The 23,447-nt window shown below is 33.9% G+C and overlaps 1 protein-coding gene across 19 annotated transcripts in view; it reads right to left on the bottom strand.

Annotated features, from left to right (window-relative positions):
• The window catches only part of LOC108548348 (ankyrin-3), a 139,636-nt gene that overhangs the window by 47,692 nt on the left and 68,497 nt on the right, over positions 1–23,447 (bottom strand). For 11 of the 19 annotated variants that reach the window (XM_017901251.1, XM_017901237.1, XM_017901238.1 and 8 more), the window contains exons 3-19: positions 13,599–13,700; positions 13,091–13,223; positions 12,654–12,817; positions 12,244–12,399; positions 12,003–12,131; positions 11,677–11,874; positions 11,305–11,601; positions 10,899–11,096; positions 10,577–10,723; positions 10,347–10,496; positions 10,079–10,219; positions 9,825–9,980; positions 9,631–9,729; positions 9,284–9,481; positions 9,023–9,206; positions 6,852–6,956; positions 3–123 (exon numbers count right to left, since the gene is read on the bottom strand). In XM_017901251.1, coding sequence (XP_017756740.1) covers positions 3–123; positions 6,852–6,956; positions 9,023–9,206; positions 9,284–9,481; positions 9,631–9,729; positions 9,825–9,980; positions 10,079–10,219; positions 10,347–10,496; positions 10,577–10,723; positions 10,899–11,096; positions 11,305–11,601; positions 11,677–11,874; positions 12,003–12,131; positions 12,244–12,399; positions 12,654–12,817; positions 13,091–13,223; positions 13,599–13,700 — 2,678 coding nt within the window. The other 8 variants (XM_017901244.1, XM_017901252.1, XM_017901239.1 and 5 more) reach the window with 7 other exon arrangements.

Here is a 23,447-nt window from a genome sequence, read left to right as displayed (position 1 = left end):
AATGCCGATTGTCTCTCTCGTCGTCCGTCACGTTGACACGCATCGAATCATCCCCCATGGACTTCATGTCGTCAACAGTCATGTATCGATATTGCTGTTGGTCGCTGAGCATCGGATCTTCACCTGAGATAAACGTAAAATCGGAATTACGCTAACCGTTGAAAACGATAGGAACGTGTTCGCAAGATCCAAAAGGGGGGTCGTAAAAATCTAGAGTACTGTTGAACTTGCATGAAAACAATATGAGAACGTAGTGAGAGATTATGCACCAACGTAATGAAATGAATATGAGAGCCTGCAAATAAATGGAAAATCATTGCCATGAAAATTATCCCAGACAAGCTCAAAGAAGCGAAAAACAAGTATCGTGTCATTATGTACTCAAGAGTGTTATTAATTTTGGCCTTACTCGTAGCCTTAGGACTTCAACGACAAATAAATGAAATTGCATACGACGCATCGATGATTAATCAGAAATGTACATATCGGTGAAAAAGTATGCGAGTCGAGGACAATAAAAATTAATCGTAATTCCCACCGTGTATACGTAGAGAATACACTTCTAGAAAACGTAGCTTAAATCCTATCAAGAGGCTTCGAGTATCTCGCTCACAGATAGCACTCGTGGTTATCAGTTACGAGGAACGCGCAGTTGAGACAAATATTTGAATAATTCTTCGTACACGTTAATTATTGTCATTAATTATCATGATACGATTGAAATTATTTAATAATTTTTACCGCATCTTTTTCTGCTCGCTTATCGCTTACATTAGCATTTGCATACGACAATGGATGCGCGATTCATCAAGGACCGTCGAAAGCGACGTGCCTGCACCGTAATGTATACCACCACACAACACAACCTCTACCTGTGCGCCACAGTCGGCCGAATACGCGCGAACGTGCGTTCAAAATGTCCGACAAAACTATCGAAATGAAGGAGCGCGTGAAAACACGCGTGAAAACACGCGTGAAAGCACGAGTATAAGTGATATCCGATTTTTCGAAAGACTGAAGACTAGTACGGTTATCCAATCACCTTATACTGCCTTAAACATGCCTTATCAGATATGCCAAGAATATGGAACACAATTATCTAATAAACGGTCAGCCTACAAATTCGCAGCCCACGTCGAATAACGCCACTATAAGACTAAACTAATCTGGCACGAATGAAATTGTACAGCGTCCCCCTATACCATCTTCGGAATGTATCGTTGTCAGCTTCGAAAATAAATATACACAAAGTTCGTATATTGCGACACTATAGATGATATATGTATAATATAACGAAAAGTATTACTGACGTGGACACCGTCGTCCTTTCTTTTATAAATGACAATGCAACGGGCCAATCTCATCTTTTCCGCTCTCGCAATGACGTTTTAGAAACCGCTCACAGGCATGGAAATGATGTCACTCGTTATCTCGAGAGCTTCGAGAGACCGAGACCGCGGAATCAATAATATCTAAAATTAATAGAAATACGAAGCAACTGGTCCACGACGGTAGCACATGGAGAAACTGTACCGCGAAAAGTCTAATTTTAGCGGCGTTCAAGGACACCCTGCCGAAGCAATTCTAAAACATTCTAAGCCTCTAAGCTTCTATCTACGAATAGTTGACCTCATAGGCAGTGACCTATATCTTCCCGAGTACACGCGCGCCTGTGAAAACTAACTATGTAATCACGTCGAATCTTGTTGAATGCAGTTAGCCGGCACAGCGTCATAGACCAGAATAGTACTAATCGTAATCAACGAGACACTTAGTTTATGTCACGTTGCATCGGCGTTAATCGAATTCCCGATTCCACGTATCGCGTACCGTGTTGCTGCTACACGATCGACGCTATAACGCCAAAGCGACTTCAAAAATAGCTGGTCACTCACTATGAGAAAGCTCCCCAAATCGCAGTATATTCGTCGGTGATCGCAATGACTGGGCATCGCCGCCACGGCTTTGACACTCTCCAACCAGATGCTAAAGTTTCCCGCGAACGTGCCGTCGCGATTCTGTTGCTCACGTCACGCCACCCAACGTCGATTTACAATTGTAATAAAACTTTATCGCGTGATAATCGTACGTTATCGACTCGTGCTATGGCCACGTCCTCTCGAACAGAATAGATCGTGAAACTTGGAAACCCATAAAAAGAATACGAAACCGACGAATCATTCTTTCTTCCCCTAAGGTAAAGCAGACTGGCTGGCCTTGATCGTTACCCCCACTACCTCGCGTGTACGATATCATCGCTCGCGACTTATGTCACCGTTGCGTCCGTCTCATTGTTATGTCATAAGCGACGGATCATAGTCACGTTCCTCATGCCGCTCAATTAAACTGCCTAGCTGTAACACTCCATTCCTCTTCGTCGTTTATGGCCTGTTAGTTTTGACACGTTCTGTCACCGTATTCGGCCTGGCTCAATAGATAATCGTTCCAATGCGACCAGTCGATTTCGTTTCACATCGCGTATACCGATGCACTTCCTATACCCATAGACTCGTGGCGCTCGTGTACTTACGTCGGCACCGGAACTACGACACGGTCCGAACGGATGCTATACGTTATACGCGCGTCTCGAGATACGGTTCCCGTGCTTACCAGTATTCGACGTGCCTTCGTCCAAGCATCGTTCGTTGCACGGTTCGCGCGTAAATATGCATCTAATTTTGCCACGGTATTTAGGTTTATGCGTCGAAAAAGACGTCGAAATTTATCGAACCTATATACTTTCGACTGTCTATTCTTCGCTGACATTATTTCCACGAACAGCGCGTAAACATTTTGTACGAATTATTGCATGAATAAATGAGCTTCACGGTACCGTTTAAATTTGTTAGCTACAGTACACGTCGCGATGCTGGATTATCTATACTGCAAACAGACAACTGATTCGATTTGTGCATTTGCCGCGTATAAATACGTACATAGTACAAATCGTTCTGAATGAATGAACATTTTTAGAATGCAACGATATTAAATGACTTAATTTTTACAGGTTAATGTATCTATGTATAAATACTCCTGCAAAATATCTTTGTAAGATAATAAATTAAATATTTGTGAAAAAAATAATTTTAGTATTTCGTGCCTGTTTTAAATTAGGGTGAATATTTAACTTTTGTTAACACATTCGAGTCTGGCAAAACAAAGTCGCGTGGCGGAGTACCCCATTATCACTTTGTAAGCATTGGTTATCACGTCGAGGGTGTTATACTAAACATGCCGCAGAGACATTTTCTATATCCGATAATTTTTATAATAAATGTATCTTTCAATTTACGTTTCACCAAAGAAAAACAATATTGGAAAACGAAAATAAAAAATTGTCCCAACAAAAAAAATAGATGGACTTATCAACGCGACAGATAATGTAGAATTTCATTCACGAGTAACATTCTCAATAAACATTCCAGTTTCAATACAGAATCATCGGAACCAGGAATCCTGTTTTAAAAAAAGAATGTAAATACACAGAATGTTATATATATCATGTTGTGAAACTAAGAGAAACTTCAGATTTACTATGATATTGTACATTTCAGAACCACGTGACTAACATAACACCTTCTGCCAAAATTTCGATCATGTAACACATACTTCGAGATATATAGCTCGGCTACGCCAAAACGTCGACTTTATGTTTGTTTATCCATTTTCCTAGAAAACGATCACAGGCGACATGCAAAAGTTCGATTTAACCAACCGAACGAAGGACGCGTCCAAATGGTAGATTTGAAGAATGGCGGCAGCTCACGCGACGGTAACGAGTAATAACCGTGTTAAAATGAAATTAGGGTTAGGCGTGATCGTGAAACAACAGATGTACATATTTACATGTGCTGTCGCTGCTCCTGTTGCTTGTACACCCGCAACATGTTATCTTCTTTGACGGTTTCTGCTTCGATCGCCCTTTCGCCATTTTGCGAAATTATTTTTTTCCACGACTAGAAAACACGCGAGATGGAGAAAACTCGTGAGAGTCTATATGGAACGCCTGGACCGCGAAGCTCGCCGTAATATATCGAACGCACGGTAAAAACTATAGCGCACTTTTGTAGTCAAAGGTTTAGTACATCATCGCAACTCTGTACCCGGACCACTGTACACGATGTACTGACGGTGTACGCTACGTACAGGACTAATTACATCACCGACTCAACTAGCCGTCGGCGATGTGCGAGTTAGGTCACACGAATTACAATTAGCGCGCGTTATCGCTACGCATTCATTGATGACATCCACGTAATTGCAACCGGCCTCACTTCACTATCGATGTGCACTTCTGTTTGTTTATCGTCTGCACTGTACGGGCGCCAAAATCGCGATGTGCCCCGTGGGTTGAGGTACGCGACCGTTCCAGGGAATCGTTATTACTGGAGACACACGTTACGCAAGCCGTAACGTATTCACCTGATTAGATTTGATTTGTTAAATTGCATTAAGCGCGTCGGCCTGGATGCTTCCTTTCTTTCGCGGTATTTCGTCGCGTGCTAGCACCGGCGGGGTCAGGAACAGCGACTGCTTCAAGATTAATACAAGATCGACGCAAGACTACCTAACAGAAACGTGACCTCATTCCATGAATCACCAATTTTATAATAGTAGCTGCCTTCGAGCTTTTCCGCTACTTTATTTACATCCCGAACTGTTTGCAACTCTTTTCCCGCACGCTGTACAGAGCGTGGTCAGATGCAACTGTTGGCACCGAAAAGGCATTTACTCGAGACATCTAACACGATCGGAAATGAACGTGCAACGCGAATGTAGTATTGCGACTCGGTGTCGAAAACCTGCACCCTTTATGCGACCATAAGGCGAATCTACGCAAGTTGATGTGCAGGTGGTGTATATATAAATTTAGCGGGAACGCGATAAAGTTTCTCTTGGATCTTTCTATTGGCAGGTGTCACGTGACGTTTCGGGTGCGCAGATTCGTCGAGGGAGGACGCCGGTTACGAACCCGATAATCCGTGCGAATCGAAGTTAAAAACAAAGACGAATGTAGAGAGCCATCTATACTTCGCGAAGTATAATCGTCCCTTTTACGACGTAACGTGATCAGTTAACGGCAGCTGTCAGAATCTACGGATCACTTTCCCGCGTTCCTCGTGTCGTGAACTTCGTGGAAATAAATTACGCGTCCGCCATTTTTTTAAAGAAACAAATTCGTTATATAAATTCTGATATTTTGGTCGTGAATCGTATTTGGCGACTTGCCAGCTAGCAGGGGTTCGACTAACTGCACGAATAATATGGTACGAGATGCACACCGGCTGTTGCATAACAGCTGAGCAGAATGCGTATAGGTACAAGGATGATACGTCAAAACAGACCACACAAGCCTACTTCTGTTCCTGTCGACTGGCATAATGATCGCACAGCTCGTTATTATGCAAATTGCATTAACAGTAGTAACGCGCCCTACTTCGTTAACGTACCGTTTTCTGAATTTTAAATTCGAAAATGCGAACGCGTGGCCGACTTCAGCGTAGCATCGTTAAATTCAGCTTCACTTATTTAAAATTAAGAATTAATTCGGTTTCGATAATCGCGAGGTGAAATTGTGATACTTTACAGTTTGAGCACTTTCTAATAAACAAGAATTTTTTAAGTTTTGGAATGTTAAAAGGTAGTGGACACGGTTGGACGCGTAAATCCATTATATTTTAATTGGTTGTATTAATTTTTAAGTGCTGACTTCATTGAAACACGGCATTAATGCGTGCACCGTGACAGAATTAAATTACTGCTCAGATATATTAAATAGAGCCTGTGTGACGACTAATGAACAGATGATAATAATCTCGTTGAATTGCAAGTGGCAAGAATAGTTTCTATGTACGCACTTGCCCGACTATTTTACGTGTATCTTATCGAGTCATGGATTGAAATAGCTTAGAAGAATAAAAAAAGCATTTCAAGAATATATATCTTCCCTTTAAAATTTTCCTATCTTTATTGATATTTCTAAATATCAATTGCAAATAATGTACTATAATTAAGTAAAATAAAATCTTATTTATCAAAAAGAAATGAAAAAATTTCTGTATTGTATGTTTTGCATATGTATAGGGTAAATATTTTAATAATCAGCTGTCGAGATTCCCTATATAAGTATGTAGCATCAGTTGAATTTCGATAGCATTTAAAATTTGTGGCATAACAAAAATCGTTTACAGTATTAAAAACTCAAAGCGTAAATCTCATTATCAAGGTTATACGGCTACTACGGGTATTTCAAAGATACGAAGGGTTGCAACTTTATACGGGAAAAGTGGAGCGACAAGGAAGGTAAACGAAACAGAGTGTGAACAAATAGCGGTTTAAGGAAAGGTTATGTCTGTGCATGTCTCTGTATTTATGTTTCCACGCATGAAAACAGAAGAAAGAGTACACTAGATAAACTGAAAGCATATATATAATACAGAGGTTTATATTTTTATATCATTCAACTTTCCTGCTTTCATAAAAATCAGAGATGGCGCAATTGATCATATAACCTTTACAACGCGAATTGCATTGTAAATTGAGGAAAAGAAATATGTATATCAAAACTCAGACATTGAATAGATTCGTCTGAAACAATATCGAATGTTCGAAATGTCAATGTACGGGCCATTTGACAGTTGACTTGAAAGCAAAAGGTACTGCGTATAGGTTAAGTAAATGAAATCGAAGAAATATGAGTGATCCAATGCGCACGTTATTAGGCGCAAGATTAATTTACGTACCCATGTGCTGATATATGTATGTATGTATATATGTATATATAAATACAGAATGTTTCGCGCACGTGTGATATGTGAAAGAGTGACAGAAACAGAGTACAGACAACTTACGGGTATAGGTCATTTGGCCCTGGTAGTAAGAAGGAAGGTACACGTGTTGCGCGTGTGGAGGCTGCCCGTACACATTCATGGCTGCCATGCCGATTTCATCACCACCTACATTGTACGCCGTCGAGTAAGGTCATTTTTTTTATCAAAACGCTAATTTCGCACCATAAACACTGTTTCTAAATTTCGCTATCACTGGGTTGTTAAATAGCCGACTTTACGTAGCAGGAGATAAGCCTACCGCGAGCGTAGTTTGTTCGTTTGCTTCGACTTCAAAGTTTCTAGTCGATCACGTATTTAATGAAATATTTTCAACTACTTTAAATATATGTATTTCATTCTATTTCTGTTCACAACAGGACTATTTTTAATTGGTATCGAATGGAGAATAATCTAATTGAAATTAATTTGATTTAACATTAATTAAAATTTTATCTAGAAACGAATGCCGTTCTTACACTTGTACTTCCTGTTGACCAATAGGAAACGGACATATGAATATATAGTTTAATTAAGCAAACAAGCAAACCTGTTAAATTTAATATTTGTTATAGCTAAGTTTGCTCCACATAACTTGTAATTAATGAAGAAATTTAATCTAGAGTATGTTACTGTTAACTACTTATAGATCTTACACAGATAAACGTAATTTAGTTTAATTTAATTTCATAAAAACTGGACAAGATTATCAAGATAAAAGCAAGGTAAGTTATCTTGGGAAAAATATCTTTTATCATAGCGTCCATTTCACGTTAGTATTCCCGAATTCTAATAAAAATGATATTACCTGTGTAAGGCAAATACGAAATTACTGTGACGATTTCACCAAAATTCAAAATATTCACAATTTATGAGATTATGTATTAAATTATTCAATAGATTTTTAACTAGTTGCTAAGTTTTATTTATGCATCTAGAGACTATGCATCTATTTGAGGAGGTTAAATATTTATTTCAAAGATAGCAACAACCCAGTGAACATACGCTAAACACATGCTCTTGCGAAAATGAATGTAACATAAACGCAACAAAACAAGCAAATAATATTACCATATAGCTTTCTGACTTTAACTCGGAAATATGGAGACAATAATCATGGCTCCTTAAATATTTCTTTATTTTTTTTTTAACTGCATCGTAAATACCATTTATGATCCAATTCGTAAATATCTAGTAACCGGTATTAATATTTTTGCTAATCTAAAATTGGTTGTGTTTTCATAATTCCCTTCTTAAGAGAGTCTTGCTAATTTGTAGTAAGGAAAATTATTATAGGGTTCATAAATTACATGCTACAATTCGTATCTTCGTGTGTTTTCATGCGGTAAATACATGCATTTTTGAAGAAACTGTGAATAATAGAGTGTATCAAAGTGGAAAGTGCTATTTTAGTAGTCCCTTATATTATTTGTAACATTTTATATCTCTCAGTGCAAGTAGAATATAAGTGATAAACTGCAGTTTACATGTAGTATGTATATGGAAGAATATTTTATAAAATGCTATCGAAATATACAAATTTGCAAAACAATTATAGCATAAAATACGATTCGTTATTGTTACATGATTCGTTAAAATATCAGATTTGTAAATAATATAATTAAGATTAATGATTTTTTCTGATAAAAAACTTTTTAATTGATAGCTCTATTAATTTTTACTATTTATTTGAAGTAAATACTAATTAATTACCCTTAAGAAAATAGTTTCATGCAGTAAATTTGCATACATATATTATATAATAATTATTGAAATTAATATGTGTTGTACTATTTTTCTATACGCACTATAAGCTGCTATATATATATATATATATATATAAGAAGCAAAATTACAGAAGCAGACCTATACTACAAAGTTATTAGCAAATACCTACTATCTGTATTATCAATTTCTACTTGATATTCTAGTAAAATAATATTCTAGAAAATGAAATATATTGTTTTAACCATAAATTTTAAGCAGATCGAATTAAATATAAACAAATTAAAATGTTGCATTAAAATTTAATTTATTGTCAACACTGATTTAGACAAATCTCTAAATGTAATTTGCTAGTTAATATCGCTGCAATATTTCTTATTTTAATGTAATTAATAAATTTTGCAAAACTACACGAAATATATTTTTTATTAAGGTAAAATCTTTTAGAATAAGAAATAATAAACACTTACCTCCTTCATCTTCGCTATCGCTCATGAACGTCTCTTGCATTGATTCAGGAGCTTGTACTCTATACTTTTCTTCAATAGTAACAGTATGAGTCGTTGTAATGACGGTTTCTGTAACTACTTTCAATGTTTCGATGACACTAATGTAACCAAGTTTTTGTGCAATATCCAAAGCAGTTTGTCCATTCTGTACAAAACAAATATCATGTAATTAGATCAAATAAATAAAATATGAAGCCAAAAGATTTTATGAACTTAACTTACATTAGTAGTATTGTTCGGTTTTGCTTTACCCTCCAGCAATAAATTGATCACTAACGTGTGACCCTGTTGAGCAGCTTGATGCAATGGAGTATATCCAGCATTCGTACTACTGTCAACAACTGCACCAGATCGTAAAAGGAATCGTACCATAGCTGCTTGACCAAAATGAGCTGCCACGTGTAACGGAGTATAACCAGCCTATAACATAGACAAAATGTCTCCATATTTAAAAAATATCTTAAACGATCGTATTAACATGCAATCTTCTAATTAGTCGTATATATTATTATATTATTTTTTGTATTTCTAATAAAGCAGAAAATTAAGAGTTTTTTACTACGATATACCTTTGTTTTAGCATCAATCTGAGCACCATTTTTAACGAGAATAGATGCAACATTAACTTTATCTTCTTGTGCGCACAGGTGAAGCGGCGTGAGTCCATTCTAGAGAAAGAAAGGTTAAATAATAAAATAAAATGTTGCAATTGTAATTTGTAATAAATAAACATTTATAAATAATGTTTAGCATTTAGTATTACCTTTGCTTTATGATTTGTATCTGCTTTGTGCTCAATAAGAAGCGTTGACATATCAGTATGACCTTCTTGTGCACTCAAATGTAGCGGCGTAAATCCTGCTTTTGATTCCGCATTTGCCTTTGCTCCGTATTCCAATAAAGTAGTTGCAATGTCCATCTATAACAAACACAAAAATTATGTGTCAGTTACCGACAGTCTACTATATAATTTTGTTAATTCATCAATTTTAAGTTATTATACTTTAAGTTATTTACCTGATTCTTACGTGCAGCAATATGTAATGGTGTATGACCATTTTTAGCCATAGCATGAGGTGATGCACCCTTATCAAGTAAAAGTAATGCTACATTTTGATGATCATAGTGAGATGCCACATGAAGCGGAGTCACTCCATTCTATAATTAACAACAGAAATTAATATTCGACACAAATCATATTTAATATCGATAAGAACATTCTGAAAAACTATGTAATTAACAGATAATGTAACATAAAATGATAAAAAATAAAACTGTTTCTAACCTTTCCTTGAGCATCAACTGGTGCATTCTTCTGTAGTAACAATCTTGCTACATTCATGTTACCATATTTAGCTGCCAAATGTAAAGGAGTAAATCCCTTTTTGGTCGTTGCGGTAAGCGATGCGCCGTTTTCTAACAAAACGGATGCAACCTATAATAAAACAAATATTTATAAATAAATGTTAGTTTCAATTATCAGTAGGTAATAATACATAATGTACAAAATTTTACCTCTTCTTGACCTTCTTTAGCAGCAATATGAAGTGGTGTATATAAATCTTTCGTTGTAGCATCTACATCGGCACCGTGTTGAAGCAATAACATTACAATATCAACATTGCCCAATCGGGAAGCAACGTGAAGTGGTGTTTGTTCCTCCTATAATATTTGCATTTTTCAAATTTCTTTTAACATAGTTGAATTTACCATGTATATAAATAAAAGTGCACAAGAAAACAATTATAACAAGGAATAAAAAAATTAACACAATTAAAATATTGCTATAAAGGACTATTCAAATCGAAATTTACAAATACTAAATATTTTTCTTTACCCTTGCTCTGGCATCAACTTGGGCACCATTTCTAAGGAGTATCCTGATAATATCAGTCTGATTCGCTCTGGCAGCTAAATGCAAAGGCGTTTCGCCTCTTACTGTCGGTATATCGGGACTAGCTGCATGTTGCAGTAAATAAATTACTATGTTCATGCACCCCATGAAGCTTGCTACATGTAGAGGCGTCAATCCAGACTAAGCAATAAAATGAAACTATTATTACTAAAAAAAATAATAATATTCGTCTTTCGTCATTATATCGGTATAACGTATCGATTATTTCTAATAATTTCTCTTTCCAAATAAAGGCAAATATAATCAGTACTATAATAACTATGTATGGTGTGAGGTATTAAATAAAAGAAAGTGAAACAATCGAACTGGTCAGAAAATGGGGCTATACCTCTGTAGTGGCTTCGATGCTAGCTTTGTGCTTTAAGAGGAGCTCGACGACCTTCAATCTGTTCTTCTTGCAGGCAATGTGAAGTGGAGTAAAGCCGTTTAAAGCTCGTGCGTTTGGATCGGCATTTCTATCAAGTAGAAGCTTAGCCACTCGTACATGTCCGCAATGAGCTGCCACGTGTAGCGCCGTCAAGTAATCTACCGTCACTTCATCCACGGGTGCTCGATGATACAATAATATCCTCGCAGCGTCAACGTGATCTCCTTGAGAAGCCATGTGCAACGGTGCAAGACCATTCTGTCAACAGAAAACAAGCCTCATTTAGAAAACCTTTTATCTTTTATAAGAAGTGCATTCCAAGAAAATACAAACCTTCGTCTTGGAACCAATTGGAGCACCTTTCTCGATTAAAATGTCGACAACTTCATGGTGGCCAGATCGTGCGGCACAATGGAGAGGTGTAAGGCCGTCTCTCGTTTTCGCTTCAATGTTTGCTCCTTTGCTCATCAATAGATTCACCATTTTTATTTTCCCCCATTTTGCTGCTACATGCATTGGCGTAATATTGTGCTATAAAACAAAAAAAATATTTTTAATTTGGAATAATTTAGAATAAATAAACCGGAATAATTTAAAAATACAAATTTTATCTGCTATTTATGATAATATGAACTAGATCGTTATTTGAAATTCCTCACCTTGGCCGCAAAATTTACATCTGCTCCTCTATCATAAAGCAAGGAAGCAATTCGATCGTTGCCATAATGTGCAGCTATGTGGAGCGGTGTAAAACCACTCTTCGATGTTACGTCGGGATTGTGATCGTTCTACAATATAAAGAAAAAGTCAGACATTTATAGGCATTGAATTAATTTCTTTTCGCGTACTGATCACATCAAGTTGAATATAGGGCTTCGGTAGCAAATTATTGCGACATACTTGTAAAAGTAGGGCAGCCGCCTTGCAATCGTCTTTCTTGGCAGCAATGTGGAGGGCAGGCAATCGAACTTTACCACGAGTGTCATTTTCCAACAGTACTGTTACTACCTTATCGTGACCCTGTTGCATTGCTACTGCTAACGGGGTGAAGCCATCCTACAAACAAAAAATTTACCAGATTCGTGTTTTATACGCTAATTAAAAATTTATCATAAAATCCTTAAGCACTGCATTAAAATGTACGTTATACTTTATCGTAATAAAAGAAACGTCGAATTAAATTAATGTATTAAATTATAAATGTATTATTATATTTATTAATTAAATTATAAATGTATTATTTTAGTTTATCTTGTAATTTTACGATTTATTAACCGTTTAACTAACAAGCATCAATCTTATTTACAAACCTCAGTAGCCAATGTCTGATTGGCCCCTTTACTCAGGAGGAATTTTACTACAGAATCATGATTTTCCTGAGCAGCCATATACAATGGCGTGAACCCATTTTGTGACTGTGCATTCACAGAAGCACCTCGTTGTACAAGCAATTGTACCACCTCCTCCTGTCCAGCTGTAACAAGATATTAATTACATCTCGGAATGCTCATCCCACGTATATTAAGTGCAATATACACATATTATTTGTAAAAGGTATTTAAACGCTTTGTAACAGAGAAATAGAAAACTCTTTGCCAATCTTCAAGCATTCAACTTGTGCAAATGAACAGATCACCGGAAAAGAGCATAAATATTTAAATCCACGCGTTACTAAATAATATGTATCTTCCTCGTGATTACAGTAGCGTCCTTTACGAAAGATAAAAATGGTAATGTTCCTACTTACCAAGAGAAGCGATATGTAATGCCGTATTTCCCTTTTTAGTAGCAGCATCGACCACTGCGCCACGGTTAAGAAGTTCTCTGACGATTTCCAAATGTCCATCTTTAGCTGCCAGGTGTAAAGCGTTTAAGCCATTCTGTAATTAATATGCCTTTATACATTTTTAATCCGTAAAATCCCCTATACCAAATCGTCTTTACCGACGATAAATTGAACATTTTATTTATATTTATCAGGTCAGAGCAGTAAGTTCGTGCACATCGTGCCTCTTTTTGGCACATATACACTGTGCATATCCATGTGCCAAATTTTCATTCATTATACTAAATTTTATTAACGTAAATTGTCTAAAAATAATGTTAAATACATGTAGACTGAAATGAACCTTGATCTCGTATCTTTTCGTTATTTTCTCACAGCTAAAAATATACACGAACTTGTTAATTGACCTAATTTTTATTTTATGTATAGGTAAATAAATTATTTAAATTAAAAAAAGAATATCGCTTACAGCGTTTGAAGCATTGATGTCCACTCCCGATTCCAAGTATTCCAAAACTTTTTCCAGCTGCCCTGCGCGAGCCGCACGAAGGAACGCTGTACTAGGATCGCTCTGTAACGAAAACACGAAAACATAATGTTACTGCAACACGGGTGAAAAAGTAAGGAACACGCTGAAACACCCACACATACTCGTTAAACCGGCTAATGAATAATTGATAGCGTAACTCCGTTTGAATACTTTCTTTCGCGGTCAAGTATTATGCGTGTGTTTAATCATTCGTCACGTTCTTCTTTGCGGTTGTTTTCTCGTACACCAATCAGATATGCTCAACCGAGCAAAAAGTATATGAATGTAAGAGGACACTTGTTACAGGTCTTTTAACGTATCGCTGACCAGATAATTGTCTGACTAAAAATACTTTCTAACATAACCAAAAAGTTACGTGTCAAATAAACTTGCTAACGTTGACAACATAAGGAACAACATAATCTATAAACTGAAAAGTAATTAAGAATAGATAGCAATCTATAAAATATTTCAAACACTTCGTGAATCCTTGGTAAATTTCTTCAGAAGTAATTAAACTTAACTCGTGGAAAGTAAGAACAAAGTGTAATAACAGCAAACGGTATTGTGGTTATCGATCTTTCAGAGTTATACCTCGTTTCATCTTATCGTAAATGGTATCAAGCTGAAAAAGGTAGGTGTGCCATGCTACATTGTTTATCCCGAATCATATTGCGGATAAGTAATTAATATAGAGCGTGGGGCGCCGTGCCGTCTGCGAGAACGAGATACGACCAATCCTCGCATTCTCCCTCTTTTTGTTGCACTCGCCTTCACCCTATTTCTCGACCAATCTTTCCGTCTCTTTTCAACGCGACAGTTGGCCCATTTGATTCCTCGTCGGAGACAAGAGCGCCGCTCACGGCGTGCAACTGGTTTTATAAGTTGCAATATATCGCTTCTTCGGCCTACGCATGGACCAGCAACAGAATAAATGCGTCTGGCTGAGGATATTGTTACAGTTCAAGGGAACGGGAGGCATGGATTTTTTTTCCAATTCAGTTATTTGAAGCAGCACTTCTTCGTGGATTTAAATAGAGCTGACGATTCAATTGTCAGATAATTTTTAATTGTTGAAGTCATAAATATAAATACCGTTACACGACCTAAGTGGAAATTTAAATAGATTGAACCATTAATTTATGGTCATCAATTTATGAAATTTAGAAGAATATAACTTACCTAAATTAAAAATTTCTTTAAAAGAAAGTAATTGTTTCTTATATAATTGAGTAGCACGTAACATACGAACACAATATAAGTACTTTCAAATTGTTTTCATTTCCCTTTCGAGATCTGTATAGTCTGCCATTACTGAAAAATACTTTCATCTCATACCATGAAAGTCAAATACGATATTTAATCACAAGAATAAAATATTTATACTTTAACGTGTTAAGTGAAGGAAAATACCTTTAAACTGATTTTGCAATTTGGATATTCCGGAATGTATCCACAAACTCTATAATTCGTATCTGAATGAAAACACTCGTCGGTATTTAAACGACGCTACGAATGCGTGTAATTTCTCGATACGCGTGTGTACTTATATCTCATGACACATCTACGATGTACTTAAATCAACCGGTATCTCGTATGCAAGACGGGTGTAAAGAACCTCCTGTGCTTGCAAAGTCCTCCGTCATGCTTTAAATAATTCAGTGAACCGTTACTCCGACACGTGGATAGTCCCTTCTATGTCCGTCTCTCCGATCTTCTTTCACTGTCTTAAACTACCTGCCCCATCCCATTTTTTTTCAAGCCACGCTGCATCCTCCATGACACAACGAAGGTCTGAGACGAACGCCGCGGCGTGGCGCGCCGGTCACTGCACTCATTACTCTTTCCTCTGCCGTGAAAACGTTCATCGTAGACTCGCGTAATTCTTAGATTGACGGAGGTTATGTAAGCGTCGGCAAATTATTAATTTAGATTCCGTTTAAGCAGGATAGATTTCGTGATAATATAAATATATATTTTCTACATTTGCAGGTGAAATTTTTCATACGTTCTAAAAATTATACGAAAATGAATTAATACGTAATTGAGGAAATATGATTTTGTGACCTACTATTTTAAAAAATTTTGTTTTATTTGTTTGACGATATAATGTTTGTAATTATTGAGTGATTTGGTAATGGCTAAGGTTTGGGATATTTTAACGATTAAATATTCGATGAATGTTAAAGGGACTTTCTTTTAATCTTGAAATACATAATACCGGCTGGCACTTCACTTTCCTCGTTTAAATCAACTATCACGACTACAAGGGTTGGTTTCTATTTACAGGTGTATGCAGCTGACTCGACATAGTTTTCCTTAAAAGGTTCACGTTGATTGGATACCTTGGTTTGCACAAGAAGAAGTGCACTGTCCACATAGCTTGCTTTGAAAATAACAGCGAAAAGAAGACATCAAATGCAACATATCATTTAACATTTCTTGTCAAAGAGGGGAGAAGATAACAATTGCATTTAAAATCGGTTTTCACTTTGAATTCTAAACGAACTTCTTTTAAAATGTGAAACACAATTTCTAATAATTTTAAACAGTTGTACTTTTAAAAAAATTATGTAAGTTCAAAAATAGAATTGCATTGTTTATATGGCATTTTATATATATCTATATCTTTTATTTTACAAAATTTAATAGATTCCACTTTTCTAATTAGAATAATACAATTTTCAATATACTGAAACAGTAAAATAAAATAAAATAAAATAAAATAATGTATATTACTTTCCAAATTGTAATAAGTATAAAAAGTAAGTGTTTCTTATTTTTATCAGAATATTTACTTATTCCTATTCTTTTATTCCTACATTTCTTGCATTATATTTATTTAATATAATGTATATTGTAAAATTTTGTAATATAATGTATAGGTAAAATTTCTATTATTATTGCTTATTACATAATACATTTGTCATTGCTTTACAGATAAAACTAACTTAAATATCAAAATAGTTGATTTTATTTATTATTTATTTATTATTACAAGTATAAAAAGTAAGTGTTTCTTATTATTTATTTATTCTTACTCTTTTATTTCTACATTTCTTACATTATATTTATTTCATTGTAGAATATTTATCTCTTATTAATATATTTATTTATTTCAGGTTTTCTTTTACTTACATTTCCTGCATCATAATATCGGTTGCTTAATATTTAGAACCAAAAATACCTGCCACATAAACGGGGCAAGAATTGTGGGAATATGTGTCAATTTTTTTGCATTCTAAGATGCAGTACTTGATTCGCTCTACAAAAACTATCGTAGCTAATGACTTACACCCAGGTGAGTACCCTCGGTTACTGTCTGGCTAGGGACGCTTTAAGGGCTTCTACAATCCCTTGGGGGAAGATGAAAGAACACTAAACATAGAACGGCGGTGCCGTTTAAGCTACATTATCAAGTGAGCCGCAATTTATGTTATTCTTATACATCGATGTAGGGTAAACAAAATTGATTTATAGAATGCGGTGTCGCTTTTATGCATCGCGGTTATTTATACCGATAGGAATTCGAATAAAAGCCAGCAACCGAAGGATACTGATAAGTTTGTTGAACTGGCCTTTTTAAAAAGCTGCACGTGCACAAGTTTCTACACGCAGCTGAGCTTTAACGCGTTAGTTCCGAACAAAGTTAGGAGCGTGGGAGTATTAAGGTTCAACTTTTCATTTTTGCTCCACTTGCGTGCGAATAACTGTGGACGACTTGCGAGGAAGAATACGTTAAAACAGATGTTCCATCATTTGGAAATAATAAAATTCATATATATATATATAAATTTTTATGATATTTCATAAAATGACGTGTTATGTTTATTATTGTGACAGAGTAAATATATCATTTAAAGTTATGAAAATTTGTCTTGGCAGGAAGCAAAGTTACAATTTAGTTGACTACGCAACCAAATGGATGATATTTATAGCAGTCAAGAAGTAAGAATAATTCATATTTTCAAGATTTTTGCTGACATACTGCGTATAACAATAATTTATTAATTATCCAATATTTTAAAATAAAATTGTATTATTAAGTTACTATATTTTTATTAATATTATTTATTTATTTAGCGGGGGAAACCATTAGTATAACATAATGTACGGTGTTTACAATAGATTTCTATTTATGATATTATAAATGATATCCTAAATGACATTTATATTTTGTCTCTTTAACCTCTTGCATTACCATTTAAATTTCAATGGCACGTGCCATAGTCAATAGCAAGGTCACACATTGTGCGATCTCATGTCGAAGAATAGCACGTAACTGAGACACAAGGACATCGGCGAAAATTCACGAGCCTAACCGTATTATTTATGTTAGGCCTTATCTACAAAACACGTCTCTCATACGTGATACTCACGTTCGACCCGACTTCCTTACCACGAGTCGCACACGATATTGTAAGTGAAGGGTCAATAGAATAAAGGTAAGAGAAATAATTTTCTCAATAAATTCGATTTTATTTCACGCTAGTAGAAAACAAATTGACTAAAAATATCAACGTCGAAACTCTTCAAAATTATTACTTTTTAGGCATCAATGTATGAAATGAGACACGTGGGGACAGATAAATTATCTCGAGGTATCACCCATATTATTTGTTCACTGACGAGAATAAATACATCCCTGATAAAAAATGTGCCTAACTGTGACATGTTAAAGGGTTCAACTATATTCATAGTGAAATTAAAAATTAGGTATTTTCATAATCTCTTTCAATTACTTTCTCAATTCTTTTCTTCCTAAATTATTTCCCACGTGTGAAAATCTTTTCATAATAATTTTAATATTTTAAGTAACGCAAGGAAGATTATATAATTAATACTGAATTAATTATATCGATATCACGAAATTTTTTGATGTGTGCAAAGCAGTTAAATCGCAATAATATATCGTAATAATACCATCATAAGAGTTACTTGATAAAATACTTGTATGATCTCTATATATATACACATACATATGGATATATATACAATGATATCATTCCATTTATCATGCTTCAACAACTTTAGTTACCTCCAGTTTCCTGAAGGCCCATATGGGCCTCGAACAAGGTTAGCTTGTAACTCGAGAAAAAGATAAATCATCTATATCAGCATAATCGATAATATTCTTCTCCAGGGTATTGAGAATTACCATGATTTTTTCCAAGGTTAAAGAATTTATTTGTTAAATTTTACTTACATAACACTGTGAAAAATAATAGCATTAAAAGATCAAATAAATAATAATTAAGTCCACAAAAAATGCAATTAAAATTATGTCTTATTACACCATATAGTGTATAATATTTGAAATCATATTACATAAGACTACCTTAGTTGAATTTTTGTTTGATTTGTATTTTCCTGTTACTATTATTGCTATATTTTTATATTTAATAATTGTAGTTATTATATCTCCTTTTTTATGAGAAAGAAGTATTATTCTGAGTGTCAAAAGTTCACTAAACAGGTGTGAAACAATATATTTATAAATAAAGGAATCTTCTGTTCCTTCAGAAACCTATTCCCCTATTTACATCTCTGAAGGATTTAATAAATGTTTCTCAAACATTCAAGATTCTTCTAAAATACAAAAATTCAGGATAAATAAAAATTGATCCATATTTAGTATTCATTGCAGACAATATGATAGACAAATAAATAGCAAACCCAGGAAAAAGAATCTCACCTATACTTATATAGAAAAATACATATCCTTGTATACAACTTCACTGATGTAAATGTTACCAGATTACAAGTATTTCTTACTACACCTAATCACCTAATCACCTAATTACCTAATCACCTAAACACCACAGTACCACGCTCATTATAAATACTAAAAAATGGACTTTTGTCCAAAGTTTGTTCAAAGTCCAAAGTCCAAACCAAAGGGTTTTTGTTACAAACGAATCAAAGGGATTAAACGGAAAAATAAATTAAGATGTCCCCAGGACAGGGCTCATTAGCATTCATTAAAGAGGCAAGTAGGTTTCGCAGTACGGTTGATTGAAGTGGTGACAGAGGTATTATAATTGCTCGGATTCTCCTTTGGGGACCTCGTGGATGGAGCGTTATATTATGCTTGATCACGATCCCTATGCTGTTAGGCTTCGACGTCTCGAAGTGTGCAACGATGGCAAGTGTAATAGCTATGCGTCTTCCTGCAATTTCTGGCTGTGTACCAAGCTAACTATAGCTATGCCGTGCGCCAAACGCACGGCTATAGGCTTAGAGTGCGTACGAATGACCGCGTCGGGTTCACGTTGCGGACCGACAACCGGAAATACAGGTTGACGCCGAATAATCATGCGGCCGGTTGATATTGCATATTCGCGACCCTGACTTCATCGTCTATTATTATCCGCTGATTTTCTTTTCCAGATATTTCAACCGGTACGTGCAATTAACAAATTACATGCTAATATATGTGCATGGGCGTTACGGACAAGGTAGCTTGGAATACAATGTCCCTCATAATTTCCAATGACATATCGCTTTGAATAATGTCAGGATTATTTTGGACCTGGTAACTTTCTTCGCATCTAAATCTCTCGTGCAAGGTTTATTGCATTTAATTGCAATGCTCTATGTATATTATGTTTCATTGTATTTAATATCGTAGAGCAGGTTATTTACTGTATTTACCATATGTAGTATAGCTATATATCTATACATATATATGTGTATGTGTTGTAGTATATGTATTATAATTTGGTGCATTTGGTGTATGTAATATTGTAATACATATATTTTTGCATATGTAATGTGTATTATTATTTATGTGTGTTACTTTTATGGGATTTGTTGTAGTATATATATATATATTGTTATTTAATGTAATTGTTATATGTGGTATTGTAATAGATGTATTATTGTTTTGCTATATGTAGTATTGTGGTATATATATTATTACTTATTGTAATTAATATATGTATGGTAATATACAAATAATTATTATACATGGATATATGGATTATTAATATATGTGTTACTATAGTAAATATACTTAGACATTTACTGTAATTATTATATGTAGTGTTGTAATTGATGTATTATTGTTTGCTATATTTAATATATGTAGTATTGTGGTATATATATTATTACTTATTGTAATTAGTAGATGTATGGTAATATATGAATAATTATTATATATGGATATATGGATTATTAATATATATGTTACCATAGTAAAAATACATAGCCATTTACTGTAATTATTATATGTAGTGTTGTAATTGATATATTATTGTTTGCTATATTTAATGTATGTAATATTGTGGTATATTATTACTTATTGTAATTAATATATGTATGGTAATGTATGAATAATTATATATGGATATATATGGATATATATGTTAGCGTAGTAAATATACATAGCCACTTACTGTAATATTATATGTAGTATTGTATTAGATGTGTTATTATTTATCATATTTAATATATGCAGTATTGTGTACTACATGTATTAATTACAATAAATAATAATATATTCACTATATTATTACTCACTGTAATTAATACTTGTAGTCTAGTAATATATGGATTATTATTTACTACATTTAATCTGTGTAGTATTACAGTTGATACATGTATTATTTAATGCACATTTAATAGATACTATTATAATATTCTAATTTTTGACAAGAATTAAACAATTACCAAAAATATTCTCCAAATCCAACTAGAAACATTGTGTTCCTAAAAAGCGATATACTCGAACTATATACTATACACCTTGCAATTAGGTACCTTCACTTACCAGTAATGACTTACCGGCAACTGACGAGTAACAGAACAGGCTGCATCATAACAGATTCAGGTTGCAGTATCTCTATCGCTAATCAATTCATTTATGCTATCGTTCTACTTTCAACGAGGCTCGAACAATACGACTAAATGTAACAATTTCTTGTCCAGGTGAAAGACAAATCTCTTTCTCTGCTTTCGAATGCGAAATACCTTGCCAGCAGCTAATCTAGAAACCGGCAGGTACAAAAATCGTGAAAGCAGCGGAGCCACGCTTTTTCGAGTCCCTGAGCGGAAAGGGGTGCCAGTCGACTGGTCCCGTTTCTATGAACGATGGAACAACGACCCAGTGAGATCTCGGCTTACCGTCGATGGAGACCGGGAAAATTAAGCTGCGCAGAAACCAGCACGAAGGACGGTAATTAGGAGTGCGACAATGGAAAAAGGAGGCCGGGTTCATCGACTGGATAAAGAAGTAACAGACGATGGAGCGAGGATAATGGAAAACAGAAGCAAGGACAAGAATGTGGGAAAAGAAGGAATGGAACTAATGTAAGCTTCCAAGCGTGATCAAGTGGACAATCATTCAAGCTTATCGATGCAGCACGACCGTCACAGAATGGGGTAATTGGTGCGAAAGGTGACCTAGGGGATTGCCTAGGGAATTTTTATTTCTTTCCACAATTTATCTTTGTTTTCATTTATTCACAGAATCTATATCTATTTTGATCTGTTTCTACAATTTATCTTTATTTATATTTACTTGTTTATAGAATTTATCTTTATTTCTATTTCTTTATGGAGTGGAATAAAATAATATAGTAAAATGGTAAATTAGTAAGTATAAAAATGAAATTGATAAGTATAGAAATAAAATTGCGTTTATTAAATGGCTCCTATAACTATGGTTTTTGTATTTCTAACAATTTCTTTTGTTTTATTTAGATCAGTGGTTATATTTCAGTTTCCTATTTTTACTGTATAATAACGAATTGATAAATTTCCTAATTTGCATAATTTATAAATTCATTTAGTAATTAATTATACGTAATTTTCTACAATTTATTTTTATTTATTTTTATTTGTTTATAGAATTTATCTTTATTTTTATTTCTTTATGGAGTGGAATAAAATAATATAGTAAAATGGTAAATTAGTAAGTATAAAAATGAAATTGATAAGTATAGAAAGAAAATTGCGTTTATTAAATGGCTCCTATAACTATGGTTTTTGTATTTCTAACAATTTCTTTTGTTTTATTTAGATCAGTGGTTATATATCAGTTTCCTATTTTTACTGTATAATAACGAATTGATAAATTTCCTAATTTGCATAATTTATAAATTTATTTAGTATTTAGTAATTAATTATACGTAATTTTCTACAATTTATTTTTATTTATTTTTATTTGTTTATAGAATTTATCTTTATTTTTATTTCTTTATGGAGTGGAATAAAATAATATAATAAAATGGTAAATTAGTAAGTATAAAAATGAAATTGATAAGTATAGAAATAAAATTGCGTTTATTAAATGGCTCCTATAACTATGGTTTTTGTATTTCTAACAATTTCTTTTGTTTTATTTAGATCAGTGGTTATATTTCAGTTTCCTATTTTTACTGTATAATAACGAATTGATAAATTTCCTAATTTGCATAATTTATAAATTCATTTAGTAATTAATTATACGTAATTTTCTACAATTTATTTTTATTTATTTTTATTTGTTTATAGAATTTATCTTTATTTTTATTTCTTTATGGAGTGGAATTAAATAATATAGCAGAATGGTAAATTAGTAAGTATAAAAATGAAATTGATAAGTACAGAAACAGAACTGCGTTTATTAAATTCCTATAATTATGGTTTTTGTATTTCTAACAATTTCATTTATTTTATTTAAATTATTGATTATATTTCAATTTCCTATTTTTACTACATATAGCAAATTTATAAACTTCCTAATATTCATAATTAATAAATTTATTTAATAATTAACTATATGTAATTTAATCATTTATTTAATTT

Source organism: Eufriesea mexicana, unplaced genomic scaffold (assembly GCF_001483705.2).
Source record: "Eufriesea mexicana isolate 0111107269 unplaced genomic scaffold, ASM148370v2 scaffold1556, whole genome shotgun sequence".
NCBI lineage: Eukaryota > Metazoa > Arthropoda > Insecta > Hymenoptera > Apidae > Eufriesea > Eufriesea mexicana.
This window is presented reverse-complemented; position numbering and strand designations above follow the sequence as displayed.